This window comes from Zingiber officinale, chromosome 5B, assembly GCF_018446385.1.
Source record: "Zingiber officinale cultivar Zhangliang chromosome 5B, Zo_v1.1, whole genome shotgun sequence".
Lineage (NCBI taxonomy): Eukaryota > Viridiplantae > Streptophyta > Magnoliopsida > Zingiberales > Zingiberaceae > Zingiber > Zingiber officinale.
The window spans coordinates 104930944-104948905 of record NC_055995.1 but is presented as its reverse complement, the minus strand read 5'-3'; the positions used below and the strand labels follow the sequence as shown (position 1 = coordinate 104948905).

Genomic DNA, 17962 nt, shown 5'->3' with positions numbered 1-17962 from the left:
TTAACTTTGATATTATATTATCCTATATCATATTAGAATCATCGTATATTTTACCTATTGTTTATACTCCTATTTTCTTAAAATATATTTTATTTTATATTTTTAACTTTATTGTTTAATTTTTAGAGTCATATTTATATATTTTTAATTTTATTAACATTATATTTAATATTAGATCAACTGTCTACTTAAAAAAAAATATTCATTAATGGATTAAATTGAGACTCGATTCTAGTATAAAAAATTGAGGAGTATTCCGTCGTGTTGCGCAGGGAGGTAAAATATTTATTGGCTGGGAGTATTCCATCGTGTTGCGCAGAGATCCTCTGGTCCACATGGAGGTAAAATATTTATTGGCTGGGAGTATTCTGTCGTGTTACACATGGATCCTCTGGTCCAAGATCCTTGGATCAGTCGTGATCCCCTGTTCATTCATTGGCTGGAGAACTGGATCCTATCTGTTTAACAGATGAGATTCAGTCCATTTAGAAAAAGAATAGACAAGGCCTCTTCTGGTCTAGAAAATTCTGGATCAGAGGATCTGGCCTCCTTTGTGCACAGGGATCCTCTGGTCTAGGATCCTTTGATCAGTCCTGGTCCTCTGCTCATTCATTGGTTGGATAAATTGGATCCCACCTGTTTAACAGATGGGGTCCAGTCCATGCAACCAATGAATGGATAGGGCCTCTTCTGGTCCAGAAAATCCTAGACCAGAGGATCTGGCCTGCTTTGTACACAGGGATCCTCTGGTTCAGGATCCTTGGATCAGTCCTGGTCCCTGCTCATTCATTGGCTGGATGAACTGGATCCCACCTGTTTAACAGATGGGGTGTAACGCCCGAAAATTCTCAAAACTATATTAGAAATATTGTATGATTTTTCTGGAATTTTAGATATTTTTCCGGAATTTTTAGAGTAGCGGAAGTAGCAAAAATAAATATAAGCGTAAAACGGCCTTCGCGGGAATTGAACCCATGACCTCTAGCCGAGCCAAGACTTAAGTGAATCCGGCTAGCCAGGAGCCCCAGCAGGGGTGTGCTGAAAGAAGAGGGAATCAATAATATTTATATTAGAGTTGGGCCGAAATACCCACTTAAAATAAATAGAAAACTTGAGTGGGTTTGGTTTATTTCTTTGGTTCGGGAATTCTCCACCGAGACCTCACCTTACACGCCGCCCCTCTCCTTCTCCTTCTTCCTCTCGGCGCCAACCCTAGGGTTCTCTCCCTAGGGCCCTAAGAGCACCTTCCGGCAGCGATTCCAGCACAAGAACGTTCCCCTCCGCGAGAAGAACGCGTTGGAGCGAGGAGATTGTCGAAAGGATCGTCTCCACCGGAATTCTAGCGAATAGAGTTGTAAGAAAATTAGCGTACGAGGTAAGAAACCCCTCACCTGCAGTATAAGTAGCTTCCGTGTGAATTACATGTTTTAGTTTAGTAATATGTAGACTTTCGGCACAAGGATGCGAATTAGTGCATACTAAGTGTTCGATTAAATTATTTAGCACAGAAAAATATAACTTAGGCATTTTAATAGCTCAGTAAATGCAATAGAAGCATTTAAATAGTTTAGTTAGCCTTGCCACAGCATATATGGGACTACGGTCCAATGGGTGGGCACCCACAGTCGCCTCTAGGTTCAGATAACCTAGTAGAAGCAAGGTAAATTAATTAGCTATGATTCAGTATTTTATTTTCAGTAGTGACACTGTACAAGATTAGATATCCATTGGGCTGGGCTCCCATAGTCGGTCCCTAGGTTTAGATAACCTAGTAAACCTTGCTAAATTCGGGATTTGCAACCCCGGGTTTAGTTGAGGATGCGCGCATAGCATATACAGTTGTCGGGCCCATTAGCAGTATGATTATGTATTTTAATCTATTATATTATAGTTTTTCAAAACTCACAAAGATCAGTTATGTTAGTTGAGTTTGAATTCAGTTCCAGACTAGTTTAATTCATGTTCAGCTCAGTTTTCCTTGTTGTTACACATGATAGTTATGGTTAGCTTTGTATGCCATGCTTTGGTGTTCATGTTCAGCTTTTATTACACATGTTTAGATGATAGTATGTCATGACTAGCTTTGATTTCTATGTATGATAACATGCCATGTTTCAGTCTAATCAGTGCACTTTCAAACAGCATGTTTTAAAAGCATATTGCATCGAATGCATGTTTTAGTGAGGTAGATGGTTTCTTACTAAGCGAAAGCTTATAGATACTTTCTTTTCCTTATACTGTAGATAAAGGTAAAGGAAAGATGGACTAGCGGAGGCTGGAGGACAATGCTACGAGGATGTGTGTGGGCAGGAACTTGGAATAAAAGATCTTAGGGATCTAACAAGCTTTATTTATGTATTAGAACTTTCAACAAAATTAATTAATGGTTAGAACCTTATTATTCTACACATAGTACATTTGCATGCCATGAATTAGTGAATCATACGTGATATCATGTTTAAAATGTTAGCTAATACATGTTAAAAATGTTTCTAGCTGTTATAGACTTGATGTGTATGAGTTGGGCACGAAATAGTCGAAATCGGAGTTCGATTTGAAATCGAAACCCGGATCGATCGAGTTGTGCCTTTGGATCGGTCGGTGACCGATCCATCATGCAGAGAGTTAGCGTGAAATGAAGCTCACCGATCGGTCACCGATCGATGAGCCATCGATCTGGCCCGATCGATGTACTCTGGATCGATCGGTGACCGATCCAGAGCATCTGAAGCAAGATAGCTTGTGGATCGGTCGACCAACCGATCGAGTTTTCTGGTTCGATCGTCGGATCGATCACTGGATCGATCCGACAGCTCAATCGATTCATGGATCGATTGAAATGCCTGATTACAGCTAGCAGGACATCCGAGAGGCATAGATTATCTTCCCTAGCATGTGTACAACTCCTAGGTACACATAGAATATTAAGTTCAGATTTTACAGTAATCAGTTTAGTAAAATTTTAATCAATCCAGATTTCCGCAATAGTAATTTAGCACGGCATAATGTAGCGATCGGCCTCACAGCCTAGTCAGTAGAAGGCGGGTCGTTACATGGGGTCTAGTCCATTCAACCAATGAATGGACAGAGCCTCTTCTGGTCCATAGGATCTGACCTCCTTTGTGCACATGGATCCTCTGGTCTAGGATCCTTGGATCAGTCCTGATCCCTTGCTTATTCATTGGCTGGATGAACTGGATCCAACCTGTTTAACAGATGAGGTCCAGTGAGGCAGGATCTCCTGGACCACTTTTTGTAGTCCAGGAGATGTGCCACTCCCATTTGCGGTCGGATCACGACCGTGATCCGGTCGTAAATGGTTGTGATCCCTTCCTGGGTTTATCGTCCCCACCAGGTTATAGTTTTTGTTCGGAGCGAGCGGTCGGAGGCCGCCCAAAGGACACCCTCACTTGGCGTCCAGTAATCTGACTATCCACCACAGGAGGTCTTCGGGCGGCCTCCGACCACCCGCTCCGAATAAAAATTATAATCTAGTGGGGACGGTAAAACCTAGAAGGGATTGTAATCATTTGTGACTGCATCATGATCATGATCTGACCATAAATAGAAATAACACATCTCCTGAATTATAAAAAATGATCCAAAAAATTTATGTTGTAATTGAGTCTATTCAATCAATGAATAAACATGATCTATTATGATCCAGAAAATTCTAGACCAGAATCTGGCCTCGTTGTAATTTTTTCTGTTAATTATCTATGCATACGCAATCGTGACAAAGGACAAAATCCCCGCCGTGGTCGACACACCGGGCACACCTTCAAACATACCGTCAGACGAGCCCAATAACCATTGGTGGGTGGAAGCGATAGAGGAATGACACTATCGTCGTTCCAATTTGAGCACGTGGTGCTAAAAATAAGAGAGAGAAAGAGAAGGATGCGAGGCTGGCGTTCCAGTTCGGTTTGTGTCCTTCGCTGGTCTCTCTGGCATTGAATTCCGTCTCTTTCGGTCCTCGCTTTTTAGGGGTGGCGACGCCGCCTCGTTCCGTCTCCTTCCATCACGCGCCGTTGCTGTACCCATCCCGCTACTCGCTTTGCCATTCGGATAGAATCTCACGGCCAGAGGCCCACGCGATGCATCCCTCGCGCCTCGCCCCAACCTCAGGGTGTATAATTGCGATGGTTATTCGCCTGGAGCAAATGGGAGGATGAGGAAGAGATGACGACGTTGTTGTAGTGTGGCTATAAGTCTTGTGCTTTTTTTTCCTGTTTGATTTGTATTCGATTGGTGATGGGCGGCGGGGTGGTGGCGCTGTTGTGGGTATCGGTTGCACTCTGCTCCGCGTCTGACTTCCCGAAAAACGTCATCTTTGGCGGTGCGTGTATGGATGGTTGTGGCCATGGGTTTGGAGGTGGCGGTAATAGGAGCATCGGCGGAAAGGGAGGTTGGAGGGAAGAGGGGAAGGGGGATTGGAAGGCCGAGATTTTGGGTATGGCTCGACGTCTGGAGACGGTGGAGTGGATGACGACAGTGAGGCGAAGGATTCACCAGCACCCGGAGCTAGCCTATGAGGAGGTCGAGACGAACCGGCTCATCCGATCGGAGCTCGATGCCATGGGGGTGGATTACCGGTTTCCGTTCGCTGGGACTGGCGTAGTAGCGAGCATCGGCACTGGTGGGCCACCATTCGTTGCCCTTCGTGCGGATATGGATGCTTTGCCCATTCAGGTTGAAGAGGCTTCCCCTATCCGATGAATTGCTCAAGTCAAAAGAATGAAATTTCTGACTTAAAAATTCAAAATTATCCCTGTGCTTCAGGTCTTAGGAAATCGTTAATATCATAGATAGACATTCGTCTAACCTTTAGTCTGGTTTAGAAGATGCAGAGCCAAACATGCTTTTCAGCTGGAGATATTGGGATGTCACTAGGATGGTGTTTGTCTAAATGTTTCCGATGCCTATTTCTCGGTTGTGTATTTTCAATTTCCATGGTCCCCTTTTGTTGCTCTGATTGTATATTTCAGTCAACCAAGAGTCCTTTTCCTTTTTATTTTCCAAAGAAAACCTTGGTTTTTCTGATGCAAGGAGACTTAGAAAGGACCATTGAGTTCTGATGTAGACAGTGCATTCCTAACTAGTCGAACCTTCTACAAATGCAATCTTACAGACACATATATGATGTACAATATTGGTTAGAGTTTTTTCTGTAACAGCAACAGCCAAAGCTAAATTGGAAATGTAGCCTTTAGTTGGACAGTGTTGTTTGTCATTTACTTAACGGATAGTTTGGAGAAAGTTTAATGCATTTGTTGTACTTGAGTATCATGGAGACAGAAGGACATAATGCGGAGTAGAATTTTAAATGACATGCAAAAGCATTTAATCGGTATGTCGTTTCTTGATATATTTGTATGATTTGGAGGACTTGTCTATTCTATGTTCTCACTTTCTTTCTTTCTTATTATTGCTATTATTTTTTGCATTGATACTTGTACTTTACAAGCACAACTATTAAAATTTCAAATTGATTCTCTTGTCTTTTATCCATATGTTTCAATCCAGGAAGCTGTTGAATGGAAGTACAGAAGCAAGGTCCCTGGTAAAATGCATGCCTGTGGGCATGACGCACATGTAGCTATGCTCTTAGGTGCTGCCAAGATATTAAAGACCCGTGAACGTCGTTTAAAGGTTTTTCCTATACTTGCATCTTCACTGATATGTATGAGACCTATAATGGTTGAAATTACTGGACCTAATGATTTTACTTACTGAAGGGGAGCCTTGGCGCAACGGTAAAGTTGTTGCCATGTGACCAAAAGGTCACAGGTTCGAATCCTGGAAACATCCTCTTGTAAAAAGCAGGGTAAGGCTGCGTACAATGGATCCTTCCCCGGGACCCCACATGGCGGGAGCTTCGTGCACCGGGCTGCCCTTACTTTGCCCTGGCTTATTTTCTCATAGGATTATCATCCAAACTTTGTATCCTTATCTACATAACATTTAGACTCCATGCTTGAAACATAGTTGAATTTGATGTGCAACACATTCTCTGGGCTTAACTATTACTGAAGGATAAACCATTTGAGGGCCATTCTGCAAACGGCGTTCAAATCTTTGCCTGAAAAGTTCTTTTTTTCTTGGAAGTATTGCTGCTCTTCTCAAGTTATTTTATCCTTTTTAGTCAATATGATTGAAACAAATTATGACAGCTAATGACACTTTCACCGTATCATAACTTTTAGTCAATTATTTCTTTGTTTTTCTTAGGTTAATGCGATTATAATGAGTATTTACTGTTGATTTGCTTAGTCTTTTTATCATTACTGAAGTGGATCATATAATATAGCTAAATTCTGCAACAGAATACTCAGTTGAAGAAATCAGGAAATCCGAGAACATGAAATCATGCAAGACCAAGGCATTATTGAAGAATTAAGATGATTTCAGATTTTTTTCTGTTCTCTAGTCTGCCGTCTTATCATTTTTTTGGGGTTCATACGCACTTGAAAAATAATAAGGAAGATTCCATTGTTGGTCAATCTATGTTCTACTTTTATGGTTTTCAGAGAGAACTGCTGAAGTAGAATTGCAAAATTTAGACCCAGTCTATGAGTTAATCTCTAGCAATTAATTGACTAATTTACTGACTATAACTTCAAAATCTGGAATTCTGATACTACTTTTTGGAACTGAGATTATTTCACTGTGGCAAGGTTTGAGTTGTATCTTTGTGTCAGTGTTTAGGTCTTTGAGTAGAATACCGTCATACTACATCAATGTGTTGACACAATTACAATACTTCTTCACTTTCAAATACAAGTTTATATCAATTAAGAAATTATTTCCATTAATATCTGAGAATAATATTCCAATATTATTACAAGAATCTTCACCACCTTACTTATACCAAGAGGAGGGTCGTGCATCAAATGAGACCTTGGTTCCTTAGCATCCTTGTGAGAGCAACTCCATAAATAATCCTCCTATATGATATGTAGTACTATGTTCTACATGTGTCTATTAATATGGTTCGATAATCATGAGCTTCATTTGGTTTGCTACCCTTATATCAAGCTCATTGATACTGACTCTTAATAGGTCTAGTAATTTGATCATAATCTTGGGTTGTATGAGTACAACCTTGCTTACATGTCTAGAATTTAGATAATGAAGTCTGGGAGGATAAGTTTCACTACCGCTTTGTGCTTCTCCACTATCATTGCCTCCATTAGTAGTTGTACTATTGTAGATGTCGTCACCATGATTTCAAACTTCTTATTGGATGACAATATGAGAAGGTGACGATGTTTCGAAAAGGTGATGATGTTTTGTCATCCACCGAGCTCTTGCTCTTCGATTACATTGAATCATTTGTGACCAATTATCAATTTGCCCTTTCTCTTGTTAGCTAGTTCTTATAGAATAGATTTGATGGATTTTCTTCTCTTTATTAGGGACTGCAGAATCTTTTCCTTTACACTTGCTTATGACCTTTAGTTATATTTAGGGTTGAAATATTTGAGAACGTACTTGTTGAGATTCAGATAATAGAAATTCTTAGTCAATAGTTGCTTTATCACCCCTCTCCAACATCTCGTCTACTTTGCACTTCTTTAATCTTTTAGGGCAAGGAGTTGAGTTGGTTCTGGTAGATCTCCTACTTTATCAAATAAATGGATTTTCAATCGCAGCAATGCTCCACTAATCAATCACTGGATCACTGTCATTTTGAATGAAATTAATATCAAAGTAACATAGATTATAATAAACATAGACCATCATTGGAATTTTTATTATGACTTTTAATTAAACATATATTATAGTAAATATAAATTATCTTTTCTAAGTATCAATAAGATTTGCAATTTTAAGTGTGTTAGAAATTGGACTAGTTTCTTTCACAGTTGCAAGATATATCATGCCACTTACAAAAGAATCTATCTTGCAATCTTTTTTAGATTTGGGTTGGACTAATATATTGTAACCACCATTAAGTTGTAAAAGAAATAAGTGAACAAATTTAAAATAGTCATTTATATGAGTAGATCATTAGTATTAATAAATTATTCTATATTTATGAAGATCTAATTTATATCTGACACTGTAAAAGGATTACCTCTCTCGAAATAATTTACTCTCATTAAATGCCTTAGTTTTTTTTTTTCTAGTTGATTTTAGTTTGGGTATTAAACTTATTAGGGCTTATAGGAAATCATCATTTATGGCTAGGATATATTAATTTAGATAGGTTGGATTAAGATAAATAGTCAAACATATATTATTATCAGCAATCGATGATAAATTTTCTATTATTGAAACAATTATGTACCTACCAAAGAAATATGATTTTCCATTTGGTTGTCCCATCTAACAATGATTATATCAATATAATGTTAAAACTTAGTGGGCAATTGTCAGGGCTTCTTGATTTCTTTTGTTGTTTTGTGAATTAAATGGTAGATGTTGCCCATTTGTAGCTTTTTCTCCATTCCAACTTTGCACAAAACATACACAAAGGCTCTATGTAATGTAATTAAAAAAATTCAGCAGATATAATTAATTTTTTGTGCTTCAGCACCTCAGTGATGGTAAATTATTGACGTCTTTCCAATCCTCACAAGTAAACATGACATTCAATCCAACCCTTTTTTGGACAATAACTCTACCAAGTGAAAGTGAGTTGTAAACCTAATGCTCTTGGTCATACTCTCTCCGTTAACAAATTTTCTCATTAATGCATGAACTTAAATACTTAATGATACTTATAAAGATTTTATTAGGTAGCATTTGATTAGGTAGAATTTTTAAGTGAGTTGCAAAACTAATTAGCTACTTCAGGTATAATTTGATTGAAGTGGGAAAATTTTATCTAATGAATTTCTTTTTCATCTTTGCGTCGGCATCATCAATCTTAATCTGCATTTTAGCATTGTCTATAAAGGCCATTAGATCAATATCAAAATATCTAATCCATACCTTCATCCTATGAAAAGTAAGAAACGATCAATGTCACCTCGTGATGAGGGAACACAAGCACATGAAATTTTTCTTATGTTGGTGTGCAATGTTTAAACCATTTCCTTAACACCAGTTGAGTCAGTTTCACTAGCACTAGTTATTACACAAGCATGTTGTATTTGTTGCTCATAGTTACATTCAACTTGAGAGGCACGAAGTGCCCTAGAAATTCTAGCCTATCTACAATATCATTGTAATTGCAATATGACAAGTTCATTGTAGATGACTTCTTCAGAAGCTCATTTATCAAACTCTCTATATTGTTGTTGTTTGTATTCTTTACATTTTTTTTTTGAAATTAAGTTCCTTCTTGATTGTGCGATATATTTCTTGACTCATGATCACCAAATCAACAAGCCAACAACCTCCTCATTGAATTCCACAGCTAACTACTGAGAGCTTTCTACTTTAACCAACTTGAAGCTACTTCAATTAACCTTCATATGTTTTCTCCTCTTAGTTAGAATTATTTCTCTTGATCTCCTCTTCCATCTTCCCATGATTGGCAAAGTTCCTCTTCCGACTTCATGGGTTGAATCCAGGCCAATTTTAGTTTCTGTTCTATGTCGATCAAGACAAAATCCATACCCTACTTCTACATAACATGGGTGGCACTATTCTGGGTGGCATAGTGGTTTAACCCTATGTCACCTTGTGCCATGTGCTGTGCTTTGTTGAAAAGATACACTTTTGCATTGTCAAAGATGACCAATAAATTTTATAATTAGAGATATTGAACCAATTCAAGTTGAAGGAATAAAGGGAGCGGGAGTTCAAAGAAATTCTACTTAACATAATTAAAGATGAATTAAAAACCAACATATTAATTTGAATTGCATAATATTGGCAATATTTTTTTTACAGCAGATTAAGCTCCACAAATCTGACTTTTATCTAAACTGGAGGTGTGTTCCATGTAAAAGACATCTAATTTCCCAACTATAAGTCTTGAATAAGTTCACCAAAAAAAAATACTCTAGAATAAATTTTATATAAACAACCATAATTATTATTATAATGAAAAAATAAAGAGAGAATTGTTTGTGAAGTATGTCAAAGTTTCATATTTGAGAATTTGGTTTTATTACTATGATATTTAAGTTATATATCTTTGTATTTTTCTATTATATTAATAATAGAGGGAAAGCTAAAAATGGTCAATGTTGGTGACAAACTTAGATTAAAAAGGTTGAAAGTTGTATTAGGTCTAGACATTCAAAATCAACATTTCTCTAAACCTATGAACATAAGTAACCCTATTTTTGTGAGGCTAGGTCATCAGCTGTAAGTAAGAAGTCCTTTCACTACTCAAGTACCTTGGTGTGCAAAGCCAGGGTGTAAATGAACCAAGTCGCGAGCTATTCGAATCTCGATTTGATAAAAGTTTAGCTTATTTAATGAGGCTCATTAAGATAAACAACCAAGCTCAAGTTTCACAATACTCGGCTCGTTAGCTCGTGAACGTGTTCGTTAGTTCATGAATCAACTTTTAAATGAAAAAATAATAGTTTGATATTGAATTTATAGATTTTACATTATATTTATGAAAAATATAGACAAATATATTAAATTTATTTATTAGAATAAAATTATAAATTTTAATAAGAATATTATAATTTTCTCTAAATATATAATTTAGTTGTTAATGAATATTTAAATTTATAATTTATATTTATTAAACTCGTTTAGGCTCGATAAAAGCTCGAATAAGCTAATGAGCCATGAATATATTCGTTAAATAAAACTCGAACTCGGCTCGATTATAAACGAGCCAAACTCAAACATTCAAGAGTTCAGTTCGACTCAGTTCGATTACACCCCTATGCAAATGTGCACTTAGGAGGCCACCCTAAAGAAACCCTGCGCATCAGCTTCCCTGCATAGGGCTCAATGGAGGGATAAAATTAATGTAACATACCCGATTGATTTGATTCTAAATAGTTAGGGCAAGCACTATGTAGTGAAGAGGATGATCGAGGGCAAGTGCTTTTACTACCTTTAGTTATTTCTTTGTGATATGCGTGTCAAGAGAATAATATAATTGGTTACCAGGATTATATTGAAGTTTAGCATTCCCAACCTTTCATTATTGGTGTCCTTGTGTCCTTAATCACTTTTATCAACACATCATCATGAAGTATTGATTGTAGCTATTCACATATGCGTAACTGCTTCGGTCGGGTTAATGACCCACTTCACCTTCCTAATCAGGGATCATTCTTCTAAACTGGGGATTCGTCAGTAATACATTACTCCTCTTATAAGGCCTTTGCTCATCTTTGTTCCTTTTGATTTGTCTGTATTTCAAAATGTAGATAATCAACATAGAGAACATTTTGGATTTTCAGTTCTGATTTGGACAATCTTATTTTTAGTCTTTTCATAAATTACATCTTGATAACAATTGTGAGTATACTAAGCTGGAGGCTCGTGATTATGCCATAGGTTTTGGTACATCAACCTAATTGTTGTGGGTTTGAACTGATCAGATGTCTGATTTCTCATGTCAGAATGATGCCATTGCAAAGTACATTTGGTTAAGAGTGGAATCTTATTTATTACATTTTTTGTTCCTTCACCGCTTTGATCCTCGAAAATCACTATTGGAATAACAGTCAAATGTGAGCTGATATCTCTCCATTGATTCTGTTTCCATGGATGCAGGGAACTGTTAAGTTGCTTTTTCAGCCTGCAGAAGAAGCTGGAATTGGTGCGAAGAGAATGATTGAGGATGGTGCTTTGGAAGATGTTGAGGCTATCTTTGCTACTCATGTTTCTCATGAGCGTGCTACTTCTGTTATTGGCTCCAGGACGGGACCTTTACTTGCTGGATGTGGTTTCTTCAAAGCACTGATAAAGGGCAGAGAAGGGCATGCTGGAAATCCACACCACTCAGTCGATCCCATATTGGCTGCCTCAGCTACAGTGATAAGCTTACAGAATATTGTCTCTCGTGAAGCCAACCCTCTAGATTCACAGGTTAAACCACTTTTTCCTGTAATTCATATAATTAATAACGTGATTCATGATCCAAAAGAATATTGTTTGCAGAAAATTTTGATATAAAGACCTAACTACTTTTTCTGCTGTTCTTTTGTTTAATTATTATTATGCTTAAAATCAATTGTGCTTTTAGTTCAAAGCAATCTTTTATGAATCTGAAGCAATAATTTATCTTTCTTTTTCGAGACACGAAGCCAATGTTAATATGGTTTGGCGAGAAAACTATAATAAATTATTTGGCAGTGTTTTATGTAGGTGCAGTGTTAGTTCCCCATTCTTGTAAGTGAACATGTATTTGACCTGTGATAGTTTGCAGCATTCCTCATTCAGTGAAACGTCAATCATCTGAAGATGAACCGCCATTGAATTTAACCAGCTAATGAAACTTTTGATCCATTCATTGCTGCTTCAGTTTTATTTTTCTCAATGCTGTTCAGCCTCTGATTCGTTTCAGGTAGTCTCAGTGGCCTCGTTTAATAGTGGCAACAATCTTGACCTGATTCCTGATTCTGCAACCCTCGGTGGAACCTTTAGGGCTTTCTCTAATACAAGCTTTTATCAGCTTCGGCACAGGATAGAACAGGTTACAGTGAACAGACTGGACATCTCTGTCGATAATAAAATTTCGTTTTTTTTTTTTTCAAATTTTGCATTTTAAGTATTCATCTAAAGGTACTTCTGTACAGGTAATTCTGGAGCAGTCGAATGTCTATAGGTGCACAGCTTCTGTGGACTTCTTCGAGAAAGAGAGATTTTACCCACCTACAGTCAATGATCACTCCATGTACGAGCATGTGAAGAACACAGCCATCCATTTGTTGGGTTCCCAAAATTTCATGGTGGTTCCACCAATGATGGGCGCAGAAGACTTCTCGTTCTACTCCGAAGTGATTCCATCAGCCTTCTTTTACATTGGCGTTAGGAATGAGACGTTGGGGTCCATCCATACCGGTCATTCTCCGTATTTTATGATCGACGAAGATGTTCTTCCAACTGGGGCTGCCGTACACGCTGCAATTGCTGAGAGGTACCTTTCTGAGCATGGCTAGGATTTGTTAGGCTGGGAGGGTGGAAAGTGTTCTACGTCGCTGTCGCGGTGGTGCTGTGTAAGTTAACTATGTTCATGAAATTATCAACCTCATTCAAATGTTCTTAATTGTCTGCCATCTCAACTTGTTTGTAGTTTCTCCTTGGCATCGAGCTGCAACCTAGACTGTAGCACGTCTAAAGATCCGGAGTGTGTGTGATTATTGCGAAGATTGTGTGCTTGTGGTTGCTGCTGTGATCTCCCACAAAAGGGATGTTACAGGAGGGAGTTTTAGGAATTCAAACACTAGGAGAGGTCTCAAAGTTGAAGGAAAACGAAGAGAAAAATCTATAGTACAACTCGTCAATGCCGTTTTGGATCGCATGTCTATAGTGAATTATTCGACAAACAAATTTAGGCAATGAGTATCGGAGAAGCCTATCGGTAAATGAAGGATTTATAATAACTCTTCAATTATTGATATCTCAACAGTTTGTCTATTGTTATTGTTAGAAGGATTCCTACTTAAGAAATCTAACATAAGATTTTTGCTGAGTTTCTGGTACATTTATGAAAGGGAAAGGATTGCCCTAGTCCCCGTTTATGAAAATCTAGTATTGTACTTGAGATATTTGTCTTCGGATGAATATGCTATGCTATCCTACTTGGTAACATTACGATTATAGATAATCAAGAATCATGCCGGCAACCGGTGTTCAACTATGCATATGTTCATTTATTTTTAATATGAAAACATAGTTAAGGTTAGGGTTAAGCATTCAGTTAAAATTGAATCTACCAAATCAAACTAATTAAATAAATCAAATCACTCGAAGGTTATCATTAAAATTGAGTAAATTGAATTGATATAAAATCGATTAATTCGATCATCGGAATTCAATTTTTTTTTTTAAAAAAAAATCAATAATACCTTATGGAAGTCAATTGTTGTTCTGTCAGCCGTCACTGTTATGTATCCTTTTGATTAATTTAGTAAATTCTTACTATACTTAATTTGTAAACATCATCCATTAAGCCACTTGACTATATGTTTTTTTAAACTGTCATAAATCTGGATCAACAATCAATTGAGCATAACATATGGTAGTAAAAGATTGTTATGTATCCTTTTGATTAATTTATTAAATTTTTACTGTACTTAATTTCTAAACATCATCCATTACGCCACTTGACTATATGTTTTTTTTTGAACTATCATAAATCTGGATCAACAATCAATTGAGCATAACATATTGCAAGTAAAAGATGATTTATTTATCTCAATATCTCCGTCAATTCATTCTCAGACTTATACGGAAAAGATACATCATGATGGAGCATAACCCACAAATTGTTTGTTAGAAGTTTAATTTTTTTAAAAAAATATATAAAATCTAGTATAGTACAATCAGTTTGATTGAACTCTGAATTTTAGATAAAATTGAAGAAATTAAAATAATTGAGAATTTTTTAAAGAAATTATGAATTAATCGAATTGAAATTTTAAATTAAATCAATTCGGTTCGTTATTTCGGTTTAGCCGAGACTTTACTCACCCCAACCCTTAATGATGACAAGTTAAATAAAAATGTCAAATTCAGTGTCGATAAGTTGAAGACCTGTAAGCAATTATGAATTATATATACTAACTGAAATTAACTATAGTTTTGGAATCAACCTTTTATGAGTATTTAGAGGTTAAGAAAAATACAAAGTAAGCAAAGAGAAACAAAATATCATTACATTTTTATTTAAAATATTTAATTTTAATATATAATAAATTATTATTTTATTTAATTTATTTAACACTAATTAAAATCACCAATCATTTTTCTTGTTCACCATCTTTTATCACAATTTAACATATTTTTAACTTTTATATTTTAGTCATAATACATAAATCTAGCGCCCACGTCTATCACTGATAAATTCTCGATAAAAATGAATCACTAGAGTCAATTCGCAAAGTGTAGACATTAAATCCTAAAATAAACCATCGAACAACCTAGATGATTAGGTACTCTAGTAAAAGGGTCAAAATAATAAATTATTCCAATAATAGAATTATATATATATATATATAATCAAAATTGATCATATAAAAATTTAAATCCACTTAATAGTTTTGGATAAAATTGCTACATAACTAGGTAAGGTAAGATTATTACCAGGTTAATTTCGAGACCAAATTATCACCTAAAAAATTGTCAAGCACCTCTGATATGCTTCCAAGATAAGTCATCTCTTGGTAAACACATTCTCAATTTCCTAAGTATGTGAAAATCGAGTGTTAACTTCGAGGAATTAATTTATAATTTTTTAATAGACGATTAATTTAAGAATGATAATTTGATCGGATGTCCGTGGTAAGGACTTTTCGATATAACTGATAAAAATTTTCTATGGAATCAAGTTTATCATCTTATAATTAATTGACTTAAACTGGATACTGATGCAAATTAAAAACATAAAAGATAACTCATATCTTGAAATGTCTTAATCTTCTTCGAATTGATTTTAATCCCTCCTTCATCACTATGTAATTAAGAAACTTTCCGCCTTGGACTTTCAACACACTTGCTGAGTTCAACTTTATGTTGTACTTCTTAGCCATCTCAAAGTCTCCTCCAAGAGTATAAGATAAGGTTGGTTGCTCGAGCCAATATGATTAGAATATCATCCGTATGTATTTTAATATTTCAACCAATTTTTAACTAAAAATCTTATCCATAAACCTTTAATTGATTTCAACCCAATTAAAGATCTTATGTTTTTCAACCAAAGGCAAGACAAAATAACAAAAGATTTTAGGACATTTTCAATAGTTAAATCTTTCAATGATTTTTTTTAGTTTCCAATATATCACATCATAAGTATAAAAACCTCTTATTCTCTCTATAATTAAAAAATCTCCAACAACTTTTTTTTTAACTCTTACATTACAAATCATATATATTTATTTATTATTTTTTATTTAATACTTGATGCGGTGATAAAGAGATGTCTACTAAGTGCGGGTCAAAGGACGAAGATAACAGCCGACGTGGAGGTCAAAGTCAAGGAGGTCAACACTAGAGAACCAACGACCTCACCAAATGGGGGGTCGAGCGAAGCTCTCCTATAGTGGCCTATCGGGCATGAACCGCCCGACCGACAAAGGGCTACTCCAAACAGAATGCTGGTACATCCAAGATCATCAGACACTCATCACGGAACGGAGGAACGTTGGGACGACCAAAGAGTTACTCCGGTCAGGCGGAAACAAGCTATTGAGCCGAGTCACCACAGGGAAGAGTAACCGAGTCCGACCGAGAGGAGGAGGAGTTCCTAGCCAAGTGGTTATCCCACTCGGCCGAGTAGAGGGATTAGGGATGGCAATGGGACGGGGCGAGAGTGGGTTTGTCATTCCCATCCCCGCCCCGTTCTCATTTTTTCGAGTTCGGAGATTCCCTAGTAGACGGATTAATCTTTAAATCAAATAGTGATAGTAGTTCTTGTGATAGGATTTATTGAGATTTATGCACATATATTTGAGGTTTTACAGCATCCACATTAGTTTTTTTATCACTATATCTAAAATTTAGGATAAATAACTTACTTTATTAAATTTAAATAATCACTTTTAATTACACACTATATCAACTACCCTAAAATTTCCATCTTCCTTAATTTTTTATTATTTCCTTCTGTATCTTCTATTTTTTATTATTATATTTATTGAACGAGGGGAAGAAGAGAGATTGAAAAGAATAAGTAGAAGGAGAGAGATTAAGAAAAATATTATTTTATTTTTAGGGTAGATATCTTATTCCTTAAGAGTATCCACATCAACTACCCTATCTAAAAATTTTACCCTAAAGTTTAGATAGGATAGTTAAAAAAACCTTTGCATCAGCTACCCTATTTATTTCATAAATTTAGATTTGATAAATAGTGATTCTCTAAATTTAGGAAATGAAATCTCTATTCTAAAAATAAAATAATAATTTTTTTAATCTCTCCTTCCACTCAATCTTTTTAATATCTCTCCTTCCACTCATTCAATAAATATAATAATAAAGAAATAGAAGAAAGTAAAGAAAATAATAAAAAATGTAATGATGATGAAAATTTTAGGATAGTTGATGTAGTGTGTAGTGAAAAATGATTGTCTACATTTAATAAAGTGAATCATTTATCCTAAATTTTAGATGTAGTAATAGGGAAACCAATATGGATGTTCAAATTTAGAGAATCATTATTCATCCCATCTAAATTTAGAGTATGGATAGAGTAGCTGATATAAAAAAATTTTAGCAACCCTATCCAAAATTTAAAATAAAATTTTTGGATAAAATAACTGATATGGATACTCTTAGACACCAAATTAATATTAGAAATTGATAAATTTTATTGGCTAAAATCTGTCAACTGGATAATAAATTATAATACATGTCATCTTAAATTATAATTAATTATCAATATAAACAAAAATAATTTCATTTAAATATTTTTAATAATAATTTAAAAAAAATATTCTAATAAGTAAGATTTTAGTCATTTAATATTATCTACTGAAAATTTAGGTCAGGAATTAAGCTGATTTAACTTCCAATAGCTTCTTTATTCCGACTACTCCTACTCAAATTACATTAGAGTATCTCCAATGAAAAATATTTGGAGGGGATATTTCTCCAAATATCTCCCATTGTGAGAAATATTTGAGGGATGAATGGAAATCACCGGGCACAAATGTTTGCTCGATGATTTCCTCTTGTGGGGCCCACCATTTTGGTGGGCTGCCACTGTTTACAGTTTTTTTTTATTTTAATTAAATATGATGGGCCCATCAAAAATGATGGGTGCCATGACTTTTAGATTTTTTTTTGATTTTTTTTAAATTTAATTAAATTCAGAATATTAAACAATTAAAAACAAATCAAACATTAACGTTCGAAAAAATAACGTTCG

General features: G+C 35.6%; 1 protein-coding gene across 1 annotated transcript; it reads left to right on the top strand.

Moving 5' to 3' along the window:
* The first annotated feature begins 3895 nt into the window (after positions 1–3895).
* On the top strand, positions 3896–13612 carry LOC121985262 (IAA-amino acid hydrolase ILR1-like 6). The gene is made up of 6 exons (XM_042538599.1): positions 3896–4692; positions 5527–5652; positions 11647–11961; positions 12440–12568; positions 12672–13091; positions 13169–13612. The coding sequence occupies exons 1-5, from the start codon at positions 4255–4257 to the stop codon at positions 13032–13034; spliced, it is 1371 nt and encodes a 456-aa protein (XP_042394533.1). The 5' UTR covers positions 3896–4254; the 3' UTR covers positions 13035–13091; positions 13169–13612.
* Positions 13613–17962: the final 4350 nt, after the last annotated feature.

Bases quoted from the DNA above. Each gene is read 5' to 3' on its own strand.
- LOC121985262 (XM_042538599.1), top strand. From the start codon at position 4,255: ATGGGCGGCGGGGTGGTGGCGCTGTTGTGGGTATCGGTTGCACTCTGC. The intron at 4,693-5,526 runs GTTGAAGAGGCT...GTTTCAATCCAG, and splicing joins TGGATGCTTTGCCCATTCAG to GAAGCTGTTGAATGGAAGTA. The intron at 12,569-12,671 runs GTTACAGTGAAC...ACTTCTGTACAG, and splicing joins TTCGGCACAGGATAGAACAG to GTAATTCTGGAGCAGTCGAA.